The sequence below is a fragment of the Salvelinus sp. IW2-2015 genome, linkage group LG2 (genome assembly GCF_002910315.2).
Source record: "Salvelinus sp. IW2-2015 linkage group LG2, ASM291031v2, whole genome shotgun sequence".
Classification (NCBI taxonomy): Eukaryota; Metazoa; Chordata; class Actinopteri; order Salmoniformes; family Salmonidae; genus Salvelinus; species Salvelinus sp. IW2-2015.
In genome coordinates this window covers 13,078,653-13,098,224 of record NC_036839.1, presented here as the reverse complement: position 1 = coordinate 13,098,224, position 19,572 = coordinate 13,078,653, and the positions used below count along the sequence as shown (strand labels likewise).

The 19,572-nt window shown below is 41.0% G+C and overlaps 1 protein-coding gene across 10 annotated transcripts in view; it reads right to left on the bottom strand.

The window, feature by feature from the left end:
• LOC111974587 (protein TANC1) overlaps positions 1 to 19,572 on the bottom strand; it is a 278,980-nt gene that overhangs the window by 66,506 nt on the left and 192,902 nt on the right. For all 10 annotated transcript variants that reach the window (XM_070447122.1, XM_024002429.1, XM_024002466.1 and 7 more), the window contains one exon: positions 19,221 to 19,378. In XM_070447122.1, the coding sequence (XP_070303223.1) occupies positions 19,221 to 19,378 (158 nt within the window). The remainder of the gene's footprint in view (positions 1 to 19,220; positions 19,379 to 19,572) is intronic.

The window sequence follows — 19,572 nt, the reverse complement described above, 5'->3', positions numbered from 1 at the left end:
ATGTAGCACTTCACCAATCAGGCCTTTATGGTCGAGTGGCCAGACGGAAGCCACCTCTCAGTAAAAGGCACATGATAGCCTGCTTGGAGTTTGCCAAAAGGCACCTAAAGGTCTGATGAAATCAAGATTGAACTCTTTGGCCTGAATCACTGGATTGATGCAAATAATCATGAAATCATTCTGCCAGGTAGGCATAGGCTACTTTGTAGTTAACATTTATTTGGGAAGATTTATGGGAAAGCCTTTCGCATCTCTACCAGAAGACGGTTATCATTAGCATCTACGCGTACTCCCCTTTTATAGGTCCCTAAATACATCAGTTCGGTATATAGACTAAGCCAGCCCTGACCTCATTCCACTTTTGCCATTATACAATGGAATTTGGCGGTGAGAAAATACAGTAGCTATTTGTTGGTATGAAATCAAAGCTGGGACTTGAAGGCATGCCCTTGTATTGTGACCTTCATACGCAATCGTCTGACTAGGCTATAACCCACTCCAGTCCACTTGAGCAGGGTTGTATTCACTAGGAACGAAACGGAAGCAAACAGGCTGAAACGGATAGGGGTCTACCTGGATTTGTCCAACAATAAATATTTGTTAAGTTTTCCATTGCAAAACATTTTGCTATGTTGTGCACTAATGAATATGACCCAGGTGGCATCCCCTACCCAGATGATGAACTGGTTGAAGCATTGCTCAACGACCTCAACTAACCTCCCCAAATACTGTCTCCCAAGTGGAGCTCTAAAAGTAGGATGTGCTGCCTGTGCCTTGTACTGAACAGGTTCTGCTGTGTTCGCGGACATCTGACTTGGACAGGGGTTGGGGGATGGGAGAAGGGCTGTGGGACCCTGTGGATCTGTCTCTCTCTCTCTCTCTCTCTCTCTGTCTCCTAATTACAATCAAACCTGGAGGAGCCGAGACACTTTACACCCCAGTCTCAGAACCGCACATTCACTATCAGATGAGAAATATAGTATAAATATGTCCCATGCAAATTTCTTGGATGCGACCTGTGAGTAAATCACACCCAAATAGTCTGATTTGAAATGAGACAAATATAACCCTCGCAACAGATAAAACAAGAGTAAGCACTTTAACTGTAACAAAGTAGTGCTCTCATGATGATCTCTGTCACAGATCTAAATGGCAGAGGAAGTTGGCACACGATTGTGGCCTAGGACGAGGGAAGGAGGACCTTGAGGCGCAGGCCTGGCCGCCGCCATTACGGCTGCTTCCTTCATAATTTCCAATGAAATGATCAAATTATTATTGAATCGTCTGCTTGACGGATGGCGTTCTTTCCTGTTTGGACAGACGGGGTTAACAGGGATGGCTTGTCCTACACCTCCTCGGGGGTAAACTTCCTGGACCAACGCAGCCTTCTGAGAGAGACGGCCAAGCTAACATGATGAATCTACAGAGCCTTCACAAGTGGTGGAGAATTCCACTTCTTCACTGGGCATAATAATAAAGCGGCAGAAGCAAGGACCATTGCCAAAGTACTGTTACTAGCTCTGCTGCCAAGACATTTCTCACACTGAGACAATTAAGTCAAACGAGCTGCTACCGACAAAAAAAATCTGAATATTGAAGAGCTGTATCGGAGCAAAAAACCTAGCTTTGTATTCGATATGACATACTGCTGTGAGAGAGACACAATGCCGTTAGACACTGGGCGTGGGGTAAGTAGATGTCCATTGTTGTGGATGGATTAGAATGAAAGAGAGGAGACTTGCTAATCAGAAACTGTTTCACTGTACAGCTACTCTGTAGTAACCTGAGAGGAAGGATGCAGTAACATTGAGCTACAATGTCTCACAGATGTGGACCATACTGTACATCCCATGCAGACCACTACCTCATCAAAGAGACATGAACATCTGGTGTTTGTCAAGTATTTTTAGGTGATTCTCTGCAGTACAACTGGATGTTTTCAGAGTCGTGATCGACTGTAATTAATTTCCAATTCAGGGACAAAACCTTGAAGTGTGATTGTGCTCATATAAGCGAATCAAGCGAAACCAGTGCCTAATTGCAACTGCAAAAGCATAAAATACTTTGCGGATTCATCCGTGAGTGCCCTGGATATGAGGGTGAATTTGAAGAGCGGCACCTCCTTTTCATTTAGCCGTGATGACTGACAATGCAATGTTGCGTGGCAGTCACAACACCACAGGAACGCTCCTTTGAGAGACGCTGTTGAAAGCAGTTTAGTGCATAATTGGTATGAGGGATTCACAGAGTTTAAATATGTTAAAGGTGCAGTGCAGTCCAAAACTAGATTTTCTAGTTTTTTGTTGTGATATTTCCACACTACGAGGTCGAAATAACACTCTGAAATTGTCAAAATTATGATAATGCCCTTTTAGTGTAAGAGCCTGTTCAGGTGGGATGGAGTTTTTGGCCCAAAGCATAACACCACAATCTGATCTGATTATTCTGACCAATGACCAGTCAGTCATCTTTAATTTGCATATGTATCCTCCTACATTAAAGGGGTAAAGGGGTCCGCGTGCCTTCCATCCGAAGCAGTTCGTGAATATATTATGACAAAAAAAATGTGGCTGTTTGTGCACACAAAACATTTTCTTGAGGCAAGCCGAAGTCTACGCCCCTTTGTCGTTGATTGATCAGCCTGAGAACAACATACGGGATCAATAGAAGGAGCAAGTTAGTTGAATTCCCAGCCTTTGATATTATACAACAAACTCCGCAAGACCTTATGCATGTAATTCTGGAGGGCGTAGCCCCATTGGAAATCAAATGTGTTTTGAATCATCTTGTTGTATCAGGGCAGATTGATCTGGACTCAGTGAATTCTGCTATTCTTGGTTTCCCCTCTAGATGTTAGAGATCGGCCATCCCCAATTTATGTTAGTACATTAACGTCAAGTGATGGTAAACTAAAACAGTCATCTGGGCAAATGCTTGTCCTGCTAAGGATATTGCCATTTGTTTTGGAGTTTGGAAGTCAATGCATATATACAACTGATAATTGAGCTAATAGAGATTGTACAGATAGTATTTGCACCTGTTCTTTCCATTGCGACAGTGTCTAGGTTGAAGTTACTCATTGAAAATCATTTGAAGTATTGGAAGGAGCTTTTTCCAGGCCTCAATGTTACACCTAAACAGCATTATATGATACATTTGCCATCACAGATAAAGTAATTGGTTCCAATGGTCAGACATACAGTATATGTATGCGGTTCGAGTCGAAACATTGTTTCTTTAAACAATGGGCTTCCAAGCTAAATTTAAAAAATATTTGCAAGTCTTTGATCAATCAGAACCAAATATATGAAAGCTGCCAAAAGACTTCATAGATTTCAATGAAGTAAACCATGCTGTATCAGTCAAATGGCTTGTAATAAATTGTAATAAATACATAACTCAGAAGTCCATGATCTTTGCCAACGTACTGAATGGTTATATGCCAGAATTTAGACTGGTCAAAAACCTATTTCTTGTTGATTCTAGGCTTTATTGTTTGGAATGTCAACCATGTCAAACTATACGCTTTGATAGAAACGTCATGGCCCACACCTTGCACAGGCCACTGAGTTAGTGGATGCTGAAAAGCTGGTTGATTTTACCTCTTATTACACAATTAGCAACAAGAGCCAAACTTATGTACAAGTCAAATACCATCTTGGGGATGTAATAGAATTGTACAACAGTTCAAATGACTCATAGTGTGTTCCCCAGATATGAAAAGTGTACTGTCTTTGTTCTGTACTGTATTTTGTCTACATGATTGCTGTGTGTAAGATGACAATAAAACAGTGGATTCCATTTGGTCATTATCTGTTCTTAATATGTGAAGAGATGAAAAGGATAAGATGCTTGAAATAAGAAATTCTGACTTTGACAAAGTGTTGTCAGTGTTGATCAAACAGCTTTATAATTCTGGTAATTCTAGTTTCAAGCATTAAGTTACTCAGAACCAGTAATGCAATCTCAGTAACACGTTATATTATCTTATTAAGATAATTAAGGACAAAAAAGCTTGAAACAAGTGAAATGCTCTAACATAAAAACTGCCTGGTAAGAAGAAATAAAAAACAAGCATATATTGCCTTGATTTAAGATATTTAATCTTATTTAGATTTACATTTTTGCAGTGATTTTTCAATTAAGTGTTTGTTGTCATTCAACGAGAGATGAAGGTCTTTTAAGGGAGCATGCGTGCACACTCATTCGGTTCGCCTAGCTGAGTTCGGCTAGGCGACACCTTAAGCGGGGTAGGCTCTAGAGCACTCCAGTCATTGAGGGCCTGATTGGTGTCACACTTTTTCTCCATCCCTAGCAAACACAGCTGATTAATCAAATTGCATTCTTAACTGAAGATCATGATTAGGTGATTATTGGAGTCAGGTGTGTTAGCTGGGGCTGGAGCAAAACCGCGACACCAATCAGGCTCTCTCGAGGACTGCAATTGCCACACCTACTCTAGACAATCCTATCCACCAAACAGGGCTGTGTATGTAAATTATTAAACCGGGGTGTAGCCACACTACATGGCCAAGAGAATGAGGACATGTCTTCGAATTAGTGGATTCGGCTATTTCAGCCACACGTTGCTGACAGGTGTATAAAATCGAGCTCACAGCCATGCAATCTCCATAGACAAACATTGTCAGTAGAATGGCCCGTACTGAAGAGCTCAGTGACTTTCAACGTATCACAGTCATAGGATTCCAACAAGTCAGTTCATCAAATTTCTGCCCTGCTAGAGCTGCCCCTGTCAACTGTTAGTGCTGTTATTGTGAATTGGAAATGTCTAGGAGCAACAACGGCTCAGTAGTGAGATGCAACACTCACTACCGAGTTCCAAACTGCCTCTCGAAGCAACGTCATCGCAAGAACTGTTCGCCGGGAGCATCATGAAATGGGTTTCCATGGCCAAGCAGCCGCACACAAGCCTAAGATCACCATGCGCAATGCCAAGCGTCTGCTGGAGTGGTGTAAAGTTCGCCGCCATTGGACTCTGGAGCAGTGGTAACACGTTCTCTGGAGTGATGAATCACGCATCCCCATCTGTTTGGAGGATGACAGGAGAACAATACCTGCCCGAATGCACAGTGCCAACTGTAAAGTTTGGTGGAGGACGAATAATGGTCTGGGGCTGTTTTTCATGGTTCGGGCTAGGCCCCTTTGTTCCAGTGAAGGGAAATATTAATGCTACAGCATACAATGACATTCTAGACAATTCTGGGCTTCAACTTTGTGGCAACAGTTTAGGGAAGGCCCTTACCTGTTTCAGCATCATAATGCCCCTGTGCCCAAAGCGAGGTCCATACAGAAATAGTTTGTTGAGATCGGTGTGGAAGAACTTGACTGGCCTGAGGTTGACCTCAACCCTACCGAACACCTTTGGGATGAATTGTTATGATGACTGCAAGCCAGACCCAATCGCCCAATATTAGTGCCCGACTTTACTAATGCTCTTGTGGCTGAATGGAGACTCACTTTTCCAGAGGGGTCATTTTAGTGTGTAGCCCAAACTGTTCACTACATACAGAAGATGACAGATTGGCTGTACCGACTTTAGACGAGTCTCTAGACACTTGTGGGCGTCCTACAACAAAACAACATGTACGTGTTCAGGAGAGTCTCATCTTTCCATCGGGGGGGTCATAAGAGTTTGTAGGCTAAATCGTTCAGACGCTATAGACGTTTTCGTGAGAAGACACATTTTCGGGATGTCTCATGGTCTGACGAACACCGCTCTAGCTCTGCCATCTTTCACCGCAGATGCGGAAGGGCAGTGGATTGAGACGCATCCAATGCAAAAAAAAACTGCTAATTCGATTTTCACTAACCACTCTAGGGGGTTAAACATATATTTTTAGTTATTTTCATTAAATAAACACACACACTGATTTATTAGACATACAGTAAATTAAAAAGACTGCATGGGGCTTTCAAGATGTTCAGATTCAGTGGCACGTGGCTCCTAGAGGCTTCCTATTCCCTATAGCAGTGGCTTGCTGTTGTCATTTTTGTCATTTAGCAGACACTCAGGAGTAATTAGTGTTATGTGCCTTGCTTAACGGCAAATCGACAGATTTGACAAATTCACCTAGTTGGCTTAGGGATTCAAACCAGCGTTACTGGCCCAACGTTCTTAACCGCTAAGCTACCTGCCGCCTCGTCATCTCACGTTATACTATCCTGTGTTAGTACCGCACTGATTCAATCCAGCCAGTGCAGGAGTGGAAGGTCATTATGATGTCAAGGAGTGTTAAAAACATGTGTTATTGAAATAACTTCAGTCATGACATGAAGAAAGAAAACATGCCACTCTGAATCTGAACCATTCATGTGATGTAACAGCACTAGGGACAAGGGTGAATGAAACGGCTTGGAATGTTTTAGTCATATTTAAGTATTTCTAAAAGTCATACAGTAATGTTTGTAAATGGCATGCTAAGCTGCAAGGTGGATGTGGCATATCTTTTTTCTCAAAACAACAGAAGCAAAATGACAGATGTATATTTCTAAAGTGGGAAGGGGAACTCTGTGAAATGAAAATAGGTGGTGAATACTGAATATATAAGCTGTAATCACTTACAAACCTCAGCAGGGTACCTCAAAGCATAGCCACGGGGAAGTAGTTTGGGGGTAGGGGGTGCTGCGATGTCTTTCTCCAATGGGGGGGGGGAGGTTTGCCCATGCTGCATATCGGTTCACTAATACAGGATTATTAAATGCCCGGTGCACTACTTTTGTGAATAAAATAAATAAATAAATAAATATATATATATCAGTCAAAAGTTTGGGCACACCTACTCATTCCAGGGTTTTTCTTTATTTTTACATATTCTACATTGTAGTGAAGACATCAAAACTATGAAATAACACATGGAATCATGTAGGTACCAAAAAAGTGTTAAACTAATCAAAATATATTTTATATTTGAGATTCTTCAAAGTAGCCTTTGCCTTGATCTCAACCAGCTTCATGAGATAGTCACCTGGAATGCATTTCAATTAACAGGTGTGCCTTGTTAAAAGTACATTTGTGGAATTTATTTTGTTTCTCTTTGCTTATTTGAGCTGTTCTTGCCATAATATGGACTTGGTCTTTTACCAAATAGGGCTATCTTCTGTATACCACATCCAACTTGTCAAAACACAACTGATTGGCTCAAACGCCTTAAGAAGCAAAGAAATTCCACAAATTAACTTTGTAAACATTTCAAAAAACATAATTTCCCTTTGACATATGACTGGTACTGTATGTGTGTGCGTGTGTAGTGAATGTGTGGGTTTTGTGTGAGTGTCAGTGTATATAGTGTGTATATACAGAATAGTCTTATGAGTGTGCATAGAGTCAATGCAAGATAGGGTCAGTGCAGATAGTACAGGTAACTATTAATTAACTACAGTATTTAGCAGACGTATGGCTATATATCAGTCTTATGGCTTGGAGGTAGAAGCTGTCTCGAAGCCTGTTTGTCCCAGAGCCGATGCTCTGGTACCGTTTGCTGGACGGCAGCAGAGATAACAGTCTATGGCTTGGGTGGCTGGAGTCTTTGGCACCATCTGACATAGAGGTACTGGATTGTACGGAGCTCGGCCCAGTGATGTACGATATGGCCAATATATCATATCATGGTATTTTTCAAAATGTTGATGGTATGACGGTATTTTATGTTTTTGATTAATAAAAGTTCTAAATTTGCTTTATGAGTAGTGTGTGACCCTAGGGTGGCAACACATATATTCAATGTGTCTTTCTTGGGGCGGCAGGATAGCCTAGTGGTTAGAGCGTTGGACTAGTAAGTGAAAGGTTGCAAGTTCAAATCCCCGAGCTGACAAGGTACAAATCTGTTGTTCTGCCCTTCAACAGGCAGTTAACCCACTATTCCTAGGCTGTCATTGAAAATAAGAATTTGTTCTTAACTGACTTGCCTAGTAAAAAAAAAAAAAAATCTCCATTCTGATTGTTTTGTACTGTTCAATTCAACTTCAACCTAAAATTATTTCCTGCATTTTCATCAATTTCTGCATTTCCTGTACTCATTTGAGATCATTTCCACACTGCCACGATATGGGCGTCGCTCCACAGCTATTTTCAGGTCTCTCCAGAGATGTTTGATCGGGTTCAAGTCCGGGCTCTGGCTGGCCCACTCAAGTACATTCAGAGACTTGTCCCGAAGCCACTCCTGTGGTGTCTTGGCTGTGTGATTAGGGTGGTTGTCCTGTTGGAAGGTGAACCTTTGTCCCAGTCTGAGGTCCTGAGCGATCTGGAGCAGGTTAAAATCAAGAATCTCTCTGTACTTTGCTCTGTTCAACTATCCCTCGAACCTGACTAGTCTCCCAGTCCCTGGCGCTGAAAATCATCCCAACAGCATGATGCTGCCACCACCATGCTTCACCGTAGGGATGGTGCCAGGTTTCCTCCAGACGTGACGCTTGGCATTCAGGCCAAAGAGTTCAATCTTGGTTTCATCAGACCAAAGAATCTTGTTTCTCATGGTCTGAGAGTCCTTTAGATGCCTTTTGGCAAACTCAAAGCGGGCTGTCATGTGCCTTTTACTGAGAAGTGGCTTCCATCTGCCCACTCTACCATAAAGGCCTGATTGGTGGAGGGCTGCAGAGATGGTTGTCCTTCTGGAATGTTCTCCCATCTCCACAGAGGAACTTTGGAGCTCTGTCAGAGTGACCCTCGGGTTCTTGGTCACCTCCCTGACCAAGGCCCTTATTGCTCGGTTTGGCCAGCTCTTGGAAGAGTCTTGGTGGTTCCAAACTTCTTCCATTTAAGAATGATGGAGGCCACTGTGTTCTTGGGCACCTACAATGCTGCAGACATTTTTTGGTACCCTTCCCCAGATTTGTGCCTCGACACAATCCTGTCTCGGAGCTCTACGGACAATTCCTTCAACCTCATGGCTTGGTTTTTGCTCTGACATACACTTTCAACTGTGGGACCTTATATAGACAGGTGTGTACATTTCCAAATCATGTCCAATCAGTTGAATTTACCACAGGTGGACTCCAATCATGTTGTAGAAACACCTCAAGGATGATCAATGGGAACAGGATGCACCTAAACTCGATTTCGAGTCTCATACCAAAGGGTCTAAATACTTACTTAAATAAGGTATTTTATTAAATTATTTTTTATAAATTTGCAGAAATGTCTAAAAACCTGTTTAAGCTTTGTGTTTATGGGGTATTGTGTGTCGATTGATGAGGAAAACACATATTTAATCAATTTTAGAATAAGGCTGTAATGTAAGAAAATGTGGAAAACTGGAAGAGGTCTGAATACTTTGCGAATGCATTGTAAATAAACCGATTAATAAGCCATTCTGTATTGACAAGTCGCCTCAGGTTGTAGGAAGCTGCTATATTCATGTTGTGAACTGTGAGCCACAGCCATCCGATTTGGACAATTTACCCAACCTGAGGTCTTTCTGACCACACTTCTAACATGTTACCCTGGCAACACTGATGTTGTCCCAAATGGCACACTATTTCCCTTTATTGTGCATAAGACGCTGGTCAAAAGTAGCGCACCATATAGAGAATAGGGTGACATTTGGGACGCAGCCAGAGACGAGTCCTAGGGGAGTCTGGCCGACACATCATTTGCCTATCTCTGTGAGTGACAGAAGTGTGCAGTAGCAATCACAACATGTTAAGGATCCAGAATGAGCTTCTGACTCTCTCCCTCTCCATTGTATTGGAGCCGCCAAGGTGAAAATTGGGCCTGAGTGACTTCGCATTGGATTTTAAGTCCATTTGATGAGGGAGAATCAAGAGGAATGATTATTTAACTAAGCTCAGTGCTCGCTGCAAATCAAACGGGCCTATGATGTGAGAATTCATTTAAATGGGGACTCTGTGTGATTGTCTTCAATAAACATCCAGGACCCCAGGGACATGTTTTAATTAACTCGCTTCAGATACAAATAAATTAATGTAAACAAACATAAATCAACTGAGTGCCACACGGTCTGTTATGTTTTTTTGACGAAACCTCATGAATACTAAAGGAAACCCAGCCTCGATATGAAAGGACATGATTCAGGGAGGCGCCACAGCCTCCCTCCCCAATCTACAGCGGGATGAAATGAAGGACAGAAGAAGTAGACAGAGAGAAGAGAATTCGTGCATCTGCAAAACTGATGAAATGATGAAAACATCAGTAGCCAAAACATCATAATAAGCACCAAGTGACCTTTATAAATAGTGAAACTCGGCACAAAAGCAATAGTGGCATTATAATGAATATAACTGTCAATTTGAATGTTTTATTACATTTTTTATCAAAATGCCTTCGGGAACATGTGAACTTTCATGTGCCTTAAAAATAAACTTGTATGCCATCTGTAAATACAAATAGAATTGTTAAATTATGAGCCTAGTTGGTTAATCCACGGAAAAAGACAGGGACCTTCCCGCTAGCCATGATTAGCTGAGATAATGGATGGGCTGGACATGCCGAGAAATGAGTTTGGATTGGTCTGCCATATATAATGTTTCTGTCTATAATGTGTGCTGCCCAGTATGTGGAGATAATCCTGGCTACCGCTGCTTTTTTGAAAGATATAACGTTGGACTGCGCTCAACAACATGGACTGCACTAAACAACATTACTGCCCTGAATTTTAGCAGGCGCTATAGACAAAGATCAGTGGGGAAAATGTATTATGGACTACTACTACGATCAGTGTGAACCAGAGTGACTTGACACAACGTGTCTAGACATGTACAGAGCATTTGGAAAGTATTCAGACTCCTTGACTTTTTCCACATTTTGTTACTTTACAGCCTTATTCTAAAGTGGATTCAATTGTTATTTTTTCCCCACATCAATCTACACACAATACCCCCTAATGACAAACCAAAATAAGATTTCAAATTTTTGCAAATGTATTAAAAAGTATTTACATAAGTATTCAGACCCATTATTCACTTCTTTGTTGAAGCACCTTTGGCAGCGATTACAGCCTTGAGTCTTCTTGGGTATGACGCTACAAGTTTGGCACACCTGTATTTGGGGAGTTTCTCAAGCTCCGTCATGTTGGATGTGGAGCGTCGCTCAATCCTGACTAGTCTCTCAGTCCCTGCCGCTACATCCCAACAGCATGATGCTTCCACCACCATGCTTCACCGTAGGGATGGTGCCAGGTTTCCTCCAGACGTGACGCTTGGCATTCGGGCCAAAGATTTAAATCTTGGTTTCATCAGACCAGAGAATCTTGTTTCTCATGGTCTTGAGAGTCATCTAGGTGCCTTTTAGCAAACTTCAAGCGAGCTATCGTGCTTTTTACTGAGGAGTGGCTTCCATCTGGCCACTCTACCATAAATGCCTGATTGGTGGAGAGCTGCAGAGAACTCCCTCGGGTTCTCCCTGACCAAGGCCCTTCTTCGAGTCTCATAGTAAAGGGTCTAAATATTTATGTCAATAAGGTATATATATATATATATATATAAAATGTCTAAAAACCTGTTTTAGTTTTGTCATTATAGGATATTGTGTGTAGATTTAATCAATTTTAGAATAAGGCTGTAGCGTAACAAAATGTGGAAAAAGTGAAGGGGCCTGAATACTTTACGAATGCACTGTTTATGTCTAGACAATAGTGACCCATCCACTTAGCTAGATGTGGCTGGTGGGTGGTTATAGCATTTCTTTCACATGACCCATCAATTTAGACAAGTGTGTCTGAGTAAGAATCTAATATTCATACAATATTTTTTATCTCAACACTATTTTTGATATTGCTACTATGCAAATATGCAAGTAACTGTACTGTATACACCTTCTGTATCCTCTGCATGTGACAAATACACTTTGATTTTACTTGATATAGTGTGTTTACCAGAGACGGTAATGTAAAGAACAACATGACCTGCACCAAATTCAGATTAGGATATAGACCAAGGACAAGATAAAGTGTATTTTTACTACTACTTTTTGCTATTACTTTTACCACTTTTAGACTTGAAATCTTTGGTTGTTTACTACACTACTGACTCTGTTTGGCATATGGCCTCACAAGTGAATCCTTAAAGAGGTGGGTGGGGCTAAGTCTTAAGAGGGTGTGAACGATGCTGAATGGTATAGACAAAGTAGAGCACTCCAGTAGGTGTACCATTAAATTCAAGGAACATTTTCTCAAAAGTGGGGTTACAAGTTTATCAACTTTCAAAGCAGAATTACTTTCCCATTGTTCCTCAACTGTAGTGTATGATATACAATTTTCTAGCTCCGAGTCTCTCCTTTTATCCAATGTAAAAAACACAATTTCAAATTTTTCTACATAAGACCAAATTGAGGCAGTGAGTCAACTTTTTTGTCAGCTCGTGCTTATATTGTGTGCATCTTCACACACTGGCATCAGTTGGATTTCAGTTGTTCATGGTGCCGGCCAGATTAGTTTTCTTTGCAAGCAAATTGTTCACCAATGACAGTGAAGTTAGGAAATTGTTCATGGTGACATTTCTCCCCTTGCCAACGTCAGGTTCCACAAGCCCCATCACCACATTCTCTGACTCTCGATCACTTGCTGCCCGATGTGGATATTTTCATAGATATTGAAAGCCGCTCAGCATGTAAAATGACGCACGTTCTCACTGTGTAGCATACTCCAAATAGCCCGAAGGAGACTGATAAGATTTGATTCAGTGGACTGATATAGGGTGCATACAGTGCCTTCAGAAAGTATTCATACCCCTTCAATTATTCCAGTCTGAATTCACAATGTATTAAATTGTTTTTTCCTCAACTACACACAATACCCCATAATGAGAAAGTAATAACATGTTTGTAGAAATGTTTGCAAATGTATTGAAAATGAAATACAGAAATAACACATTTTCATAAGTATTCACACCCCTGAGTCAATACTTTGTAGAAGCACCTTAGGCAGCGATTACAGCTGTGAGTCTTTCTGGGTAGGTCTCTACGAGCTTTCCAGACTTGGATTGTGCAACATTTGCCCATTATTCAAAATTCTTCAAGTTATGTCAATAACTGGTTGTTGGTCATTGCTAGACAACCATTTTCAGGTCTTGCCATAGATTTTCAAGAAGATTTAAGTCAAAACTGTAAATTGGCTATTCAGGAACATTCACTGTCTTCTTGGTAAACAACTCCAGTGTAGACTTGGCCTTGTGTTTTAGGTTATTCTCCTGCTGAAATGTGAATTAATCTCCCAGTGTCCGGTGGCAAGCCGAATGAACCAGGTTTTCCTCTAGAAATCTGCCGGTGCTGGGCTCCATTCCATTTATATTTTATCCTGAAAAACTCCCCAGTCCTTAACGATTACAAGCATAACATGATGCAGCACCACTACGCTTGAAAATATGGAGAGTGGCAATTTGTTGTATTGGATTTGCCCCAAACATATCACTTTGTTGTATTCAGGAAAATATTTTCACTCTGTCAATTAGATTAGTATTGTGGAGTAACTACAATGTTGTTGATCCATCCTCAGTTTTCAACTATCACAGCCATTAAATTCTGTAATTGTTTTAAAGTCGCCATTGGCCTCATGGTGAAATCCCTGAGCAGTTTCCTTCCTCTCTGGCAACTGAGTTAGGAAGGACGCCTGTATCTTTGTAGTGACTTGGTGTATTGATACACTATCCAATGTGTAATTAATAACTTCACCATGATCAAGGGGATATTCAAGGTCTGCTTTTTTTTTACCCATCTACTAATAGGTGCCCTTCTTTGCGAGGCATTGGAAAACCTCCCTGGTCTTTGTGGTTGAATCTGTGTTTGAAATTCACTGCTCTCCCGAGGGACCTTACATATAAGGAAAACCTCCCTGGTCTTTGTGGTTGAATCTGTGTTTGAAGTTCACTGCTCTCCCGAGGGACCTTACATATAAGGAAAACCTCCCTGGTCTTTGTGGTTGAATCTGTGTTTGAAATTCACTGCTCTCCCGAGGGACCTTACATATAATTGCATGTGTGGAATACAGAGATGAGGTAGTCATTAAAAAATCATGTAAAACACTATTATTGCACACAGAGTGCAACTTATGTGACTTGTTAACACTAGAACCGCCATAGGTCAACAGCCACTGATGCTTGATTTGTAAATAAAACAAACAGGCAAAAAAAAAGAAGCTACCTCCTGCTCCTTCCCTGACTTTTACTAAATGTTTGCATTTTACATTGCTTAGTTCTCAGAATCTTTAAATGCCAAACTGAAAAGTATTTAGAGCTCTTTTACCTGTTGTTTCCACACCTAGTATCACCTTAATAGGCCAAGACAAATGCACTGTAGGATGTTGGTACCAAGCCAGGCGCTAATGCGCCTCACTGAATGACAAATGGATGAATGGGCGATAATTGTGCAGGTTACTTCACAATTTGATTTAAATTAGGCCTAGCTGAATGACAAGGAAGGTGAAGAGGTTGACTTAATTTAGAAAGACAATAGTTTAATGATGAGTTTGTTATGCCTATTTGTCAGCTTTAGCGCTCATTTTTATAGCAAATAATTTGACTGCGCGCCTTGCGGGTTGATATCATTTTCTTCAGTTTTACTTTGAAAAAATAAGCTGATATGGGATTGTTTTATTTACTATAACTACGTGTTGCAGTAGGCCTTTAGAATAACGCAAAACATATCTTGACTCTATCCTAATTGATGAGGGAAGGGCGGCAAACAATGCCAGCCCACTGAATGAATGACAAATGGATGAAAGGAGATAATTGTGCACATTACTTTAGAATCAAATTTAAATTAGGCCTAACTAAATGGTAAGGAGGGAGAAGATGTTGATTTAATTATGAACAACAATAGTGTAATGATGAGTTTGTGTTATGCCTATTTATCATCGTTGGTGCACATGTTAGTAATTTGACCACGCACCTTGCGGGTTGATACCATTCTGTTTTAAGTTTTACTTTGTAAAAATAAGCCATTATGGGACTGTTTTTTATTACTAATCACATTTATTGTAAGGGAAAGAAAAACATTCTACAAAAACATGCAGTAGGCCTTTAGAATAATTCAAAACATATTCTTGACTATCCAAGTTGATGAGCGCGGGGAAGCAAACAATGTCAGTCAGCCTGCACAGCCGGCCCATCGAAACTACACCTAAACTGATTTCACACATAAGAGTTAGAATATAGACTAGATTGGGGCCTCCCGGGTGGCGCAGTGGTCTAGGGCACTGCATCGCAGTGCTAGCTGCGCCACCAGAGTCTCTGGGTTCGCGCCCAGGCTCTGACGCAGCCGGCCGCGACCGGGAGGTCCGTGGGGCGACGCACAATTGGCCTAGCGTCGTCCGGGTTAGGGAGGGTTTGGCCGGTAGGGATATCCTTGTCTCATCGCGCTGCAGCGACTACTGTGGCGGGCCGGGCACAGTGCGCACTAACCAAGGGGGCCAGGTGCACGGTGTTTCCTCCGACGCATTGGTGCGGCTGGCTTCCGGGTTGGAGGTGCGCTGTGTTAAGAAGCAGTGCGGCTTGGTTGGGTTGTGCTTCGGAGGACGCATGGCTTTCGACCTTCGTCTCTCCCGAGCCCGTACGGGAGTTGTAGCGATGAGACATGATAGTAATTACTAGCGATTGGATACCACGAAAATTGGGGAGAAAAGGGGATAAAAAAAACTAAAAAATTTGCAAAAAAAAAGAATATAGACTAGATTAAATTGACAATAGTCTGATGAGTGACAATATTATCAGTTGTCAAATTGTTCATGAAGAGATGGGCGCAGCTTGGAAATGACAGATACAGGGAAAGGAGCATCACTTTATCAAATCGTCTTTCAGAGTCACATGCAGGTAAAACGTTTTGATTTCTATATAGTATCAAAAAGAGCATATTCTGCAGTTTCTATGACACTTACATTTGTCAAATAACTCTCAAAATTCAGAGGTGCAATTCTATTTCCAAACGTCACTTTTTCCAAGAATATCTGCACAATCCATGCGTTCAGCAAATTACCAAATTCACTATTCTGTTTTCTTCTAAATACATTTTCTTAATTCCACATGTTTTTTTAGACCTGACAAAACTAAATTATTACGGACTTCTTTGTGATGGATGAACTAGTGATATTTCGTTATTACTTATAGCCTAGAGTAACAAAACTAATAAAAATGGAATTATGTTCTTTGTAATAATAGTTTTATGGTTTTCTAATTTTACCTAAGACCTTTAAAAACACCACCAAATGATTATTCTTCAGACAGCATATATGAAATGTATTTATTAAACCGTTAGAATATCATTGGTTGGAAGTGTCAAGAATTGGCTTTAGGCCTACATTTTCACTAGGAATTTGGATATTTATAAAAAACATATAATTGACTCTATCTAAACACAAAAATATTGTTGTTATATTTTTTACATGGATATATTGTGCATTTCCACAAATATTTATTCATGCATATCATGCTTTACAATTGATTCTTCACTATTTAACAAGCCTTGGTGCTTATGTTTGCGCACCTTGCGGGTTGAAATGCGGCAACYTTCCCTAGCAGGTAATTATAGGCTGAAAGGCCAGTCAGTTCTTGTGTTACGCACATTGTTACTCCTGAACATACAGTTGAAGTCGGAAGTTTACATAACTTAGGTTGGAGTCATTAAAACTTGTTTTTCAATCACTCCACAAATTTCTTGTTAACAAACTATAGTTTTGGCAAGTCGGTTAGGACATATACTATGTGTAATTTTTCCAACAATTGTTTACAGACAGATTATTTCACTTATAATTCACTATATCACAATTCCAGGTGGCCATAAGTTTACATACACGAAATTGTCTGTGCCTTTCAACAGCTTGGAAAATTCCAGAAAATGATGTCATGGCTTTAGAAGCTTCTGATAGGCTAATTGACATAATTTGAGTCAATTGGAGGTGTACCTCCATGTATTTCAAGGCCTACCTTCAAACTCAGTGCCTCTTTGCTTGATATCATGGGAAAATCAAAAGAAATAAGCCAAGACCTCAGGAAAAAAATTGTAGACCTCCACGAGTCTGGTTCATCCTTGGGAGCAATTTCCAAACGCCTGAAGGTACCACGCTCATCTGTACAAACAATAGTACACAAGTATAAACACCATGGGACCACGCAGCCGTCATACCGCTCTGGAAGGAGACGCGTTCTGTCTCCTAGAGATTAACGTACTTTGGTGAGAAAAGAGCAAATCAATCCCAGAACAACAGCAAAGGACCTTGTGAAGATGCTGGAGGAAACAGGTACAAAAGTATCTATATCCACAGTAAAACGAGTCCTATATCGACATAACCTGAAAGGCCGCTCAGCAAGGAAGAAGCCACTGCTCCAAAACCGCCATAAAAAAGCCAGACTACGCTTTGCAACTGCACATGGGGACAAAGACCGTACTTTTTGGAGAAATGTCTTCTGGTCTGATGAAACAAAAATAGAACTGTTTGGCCATTATGACCATCGTTATGTTTGGAGGAAAAAGGGGGAGGCTTGCAAGCCGAAGAACACCATTCCAACTGTGAAGCACGGGGGTGGCAGCATCATGTTGTTGGGGTGCTTTGCTGCAGGAGGGACTGGTGCAAAAATTATGTGGATATATTGAAGCAACATCTCAAGACATCAGTCAGGAAGTTAAAGCTTGGTCACAAATGGGTCTTCCAAATGGACAATGACCCCAAGCATACTTCCAAAGTTGTGGCAAAATGGCTTAAGGACAGCAAAGTCAAGGTATTGAGATGGCCATCACAAAGCCCTGACCTCAATCCTATAGAAAATTTGTGGGCAGAACTGAAAAAGCGTGTGCGAGCAAGAAGGCCTACAAACCTGACTCAGTTACACAAGCTCTGTCAGGAGGAATGGGCCAAAATTCACCCAACTTATTGTGGAAAGCTTGTGGAAGGCTACCCGAAACGTTTGACTCAAGTTAAACAATTTAAAGGCAATGCTACCAAATACTAATTGAGTGTATGTAAACTGCTGACCCACTGGGAATGTGATGAAAGAAATAAAAGCTGAAATAAATCATTCTCTCTAGTATTATTCTGACATTTCACGTTCTTAAAATGAAGTGGTGATCCTAACTGACCTAAGACAGGGAATTTTTACTAGGATTAAATGTCAAGAATTATAAAAAACTGAGTTTAAATGTATTTGGCTAAGGTGTATGTAAACTTCCGACTTCAACTGTATTTAGGCTTGCCATGACAAAGGGCTTGAATACATATTGACTGAAGACATTTCAGCTTTTTATTTTTAATTAATATGTAAAAATGTGAAAAACATAATTCCTCTTTGACACTATGGGTTCTTGTGTGTAGGCCAGTGACAAAACAATCACATTTTAATCAATTTTAAATTCCTGCTATAACACAACAAAATGTGGAAAAAGTCAAGGGGTGTGAATACTTTCTGAAGCACTGTACCATTTTAAGATTATAATTAGCATGGATCAATACAATAGAATGGGCCGCCATGTTCTTAATTTAAAATAGTTGATTATATAATTATGCATCGTTCGCTTCCCCTCGCTCATCATCTCACCCATTCTCCCTCTTTCTCCCCATCATACTTTACTTAATTTATTTAATCTTTTGTTTTATGTGTGAAATTAGTTTCAGTATAGTTTAGGTTCAGTTTCAAAGCAATTATCGGGGTGATTATCAGCTGGGCACTTTCAACTATCGGAAGAAGGAGTGGAGCGGAGCTGGCCCTACTCTTGGGAGAAGGAGGGCAACAGGGGAAAACCATAAAACAGTCATGTTTGTGATGTTAAGATTCTAACACCGACTGTGTTATATAGACTTATTTAGGAAAAGACAAGGACGGGGGGGGGGGACATGACTTAAAAAATGGCAGAGTAATAAATAAATAAAATTCATGAGCAGTCAAAATGACTGCTTTAGCGGTTCTAGTGTTAAGGTATAGACACTCTCGTCGACTTCTTGCTATTCTGAGCACCAAGACGCACTTCACAGTAACAAAATGTCTACCTTGAACCTAACCGGTAAAATGACACAATGCCCCAAAGCCATCATGTGAAATAAATACATTTCCATGCAAACTTACAGATGACCAACTTAAAAAAGAGACCAGAAGTTACTTTATAATCTCAAAGGGTATGTCCCAAATTGCACCATATTCCCTATATAGTGCTACTTTTGACCAGAGCTCTATAGGTGATCTGGGACACAGACAAAGTCACAGCAACAACATTCACAATTGTTGGGTTAGGCTATGAACTGTGATCTGGCAATGTGAGCCTCCAGTACCTTGGTGGCCAGGCGTTTGACGGCCTCCTCCTTGCGTCTCTGGACCTCAGGGGTGCCGGGACAGCTGTTGTTCCGCATGGTGTTGGTGGCGCTGCGTGGAGGGGTAGGCTGAGGGGGATGGCTGAGGGGGAGGTCGGTGCTCTGGGGGTCCCCACCATCTAGAAGGAAGAGCGGGAGGGAAGCAGGGTCGTCCATCAACAGGAAGACTCACTGTAAAGACTATTCAGGTGCAACCATGGCTGCATCTTAAATGGCACCCTATTCCAATAGTGCACTGCTTTTTACTCGTCAAAAGCAGCGCACTATATAGGGAATTGGCTGCTGTTTGGGACTTAGCTGATAACTTTTCAAT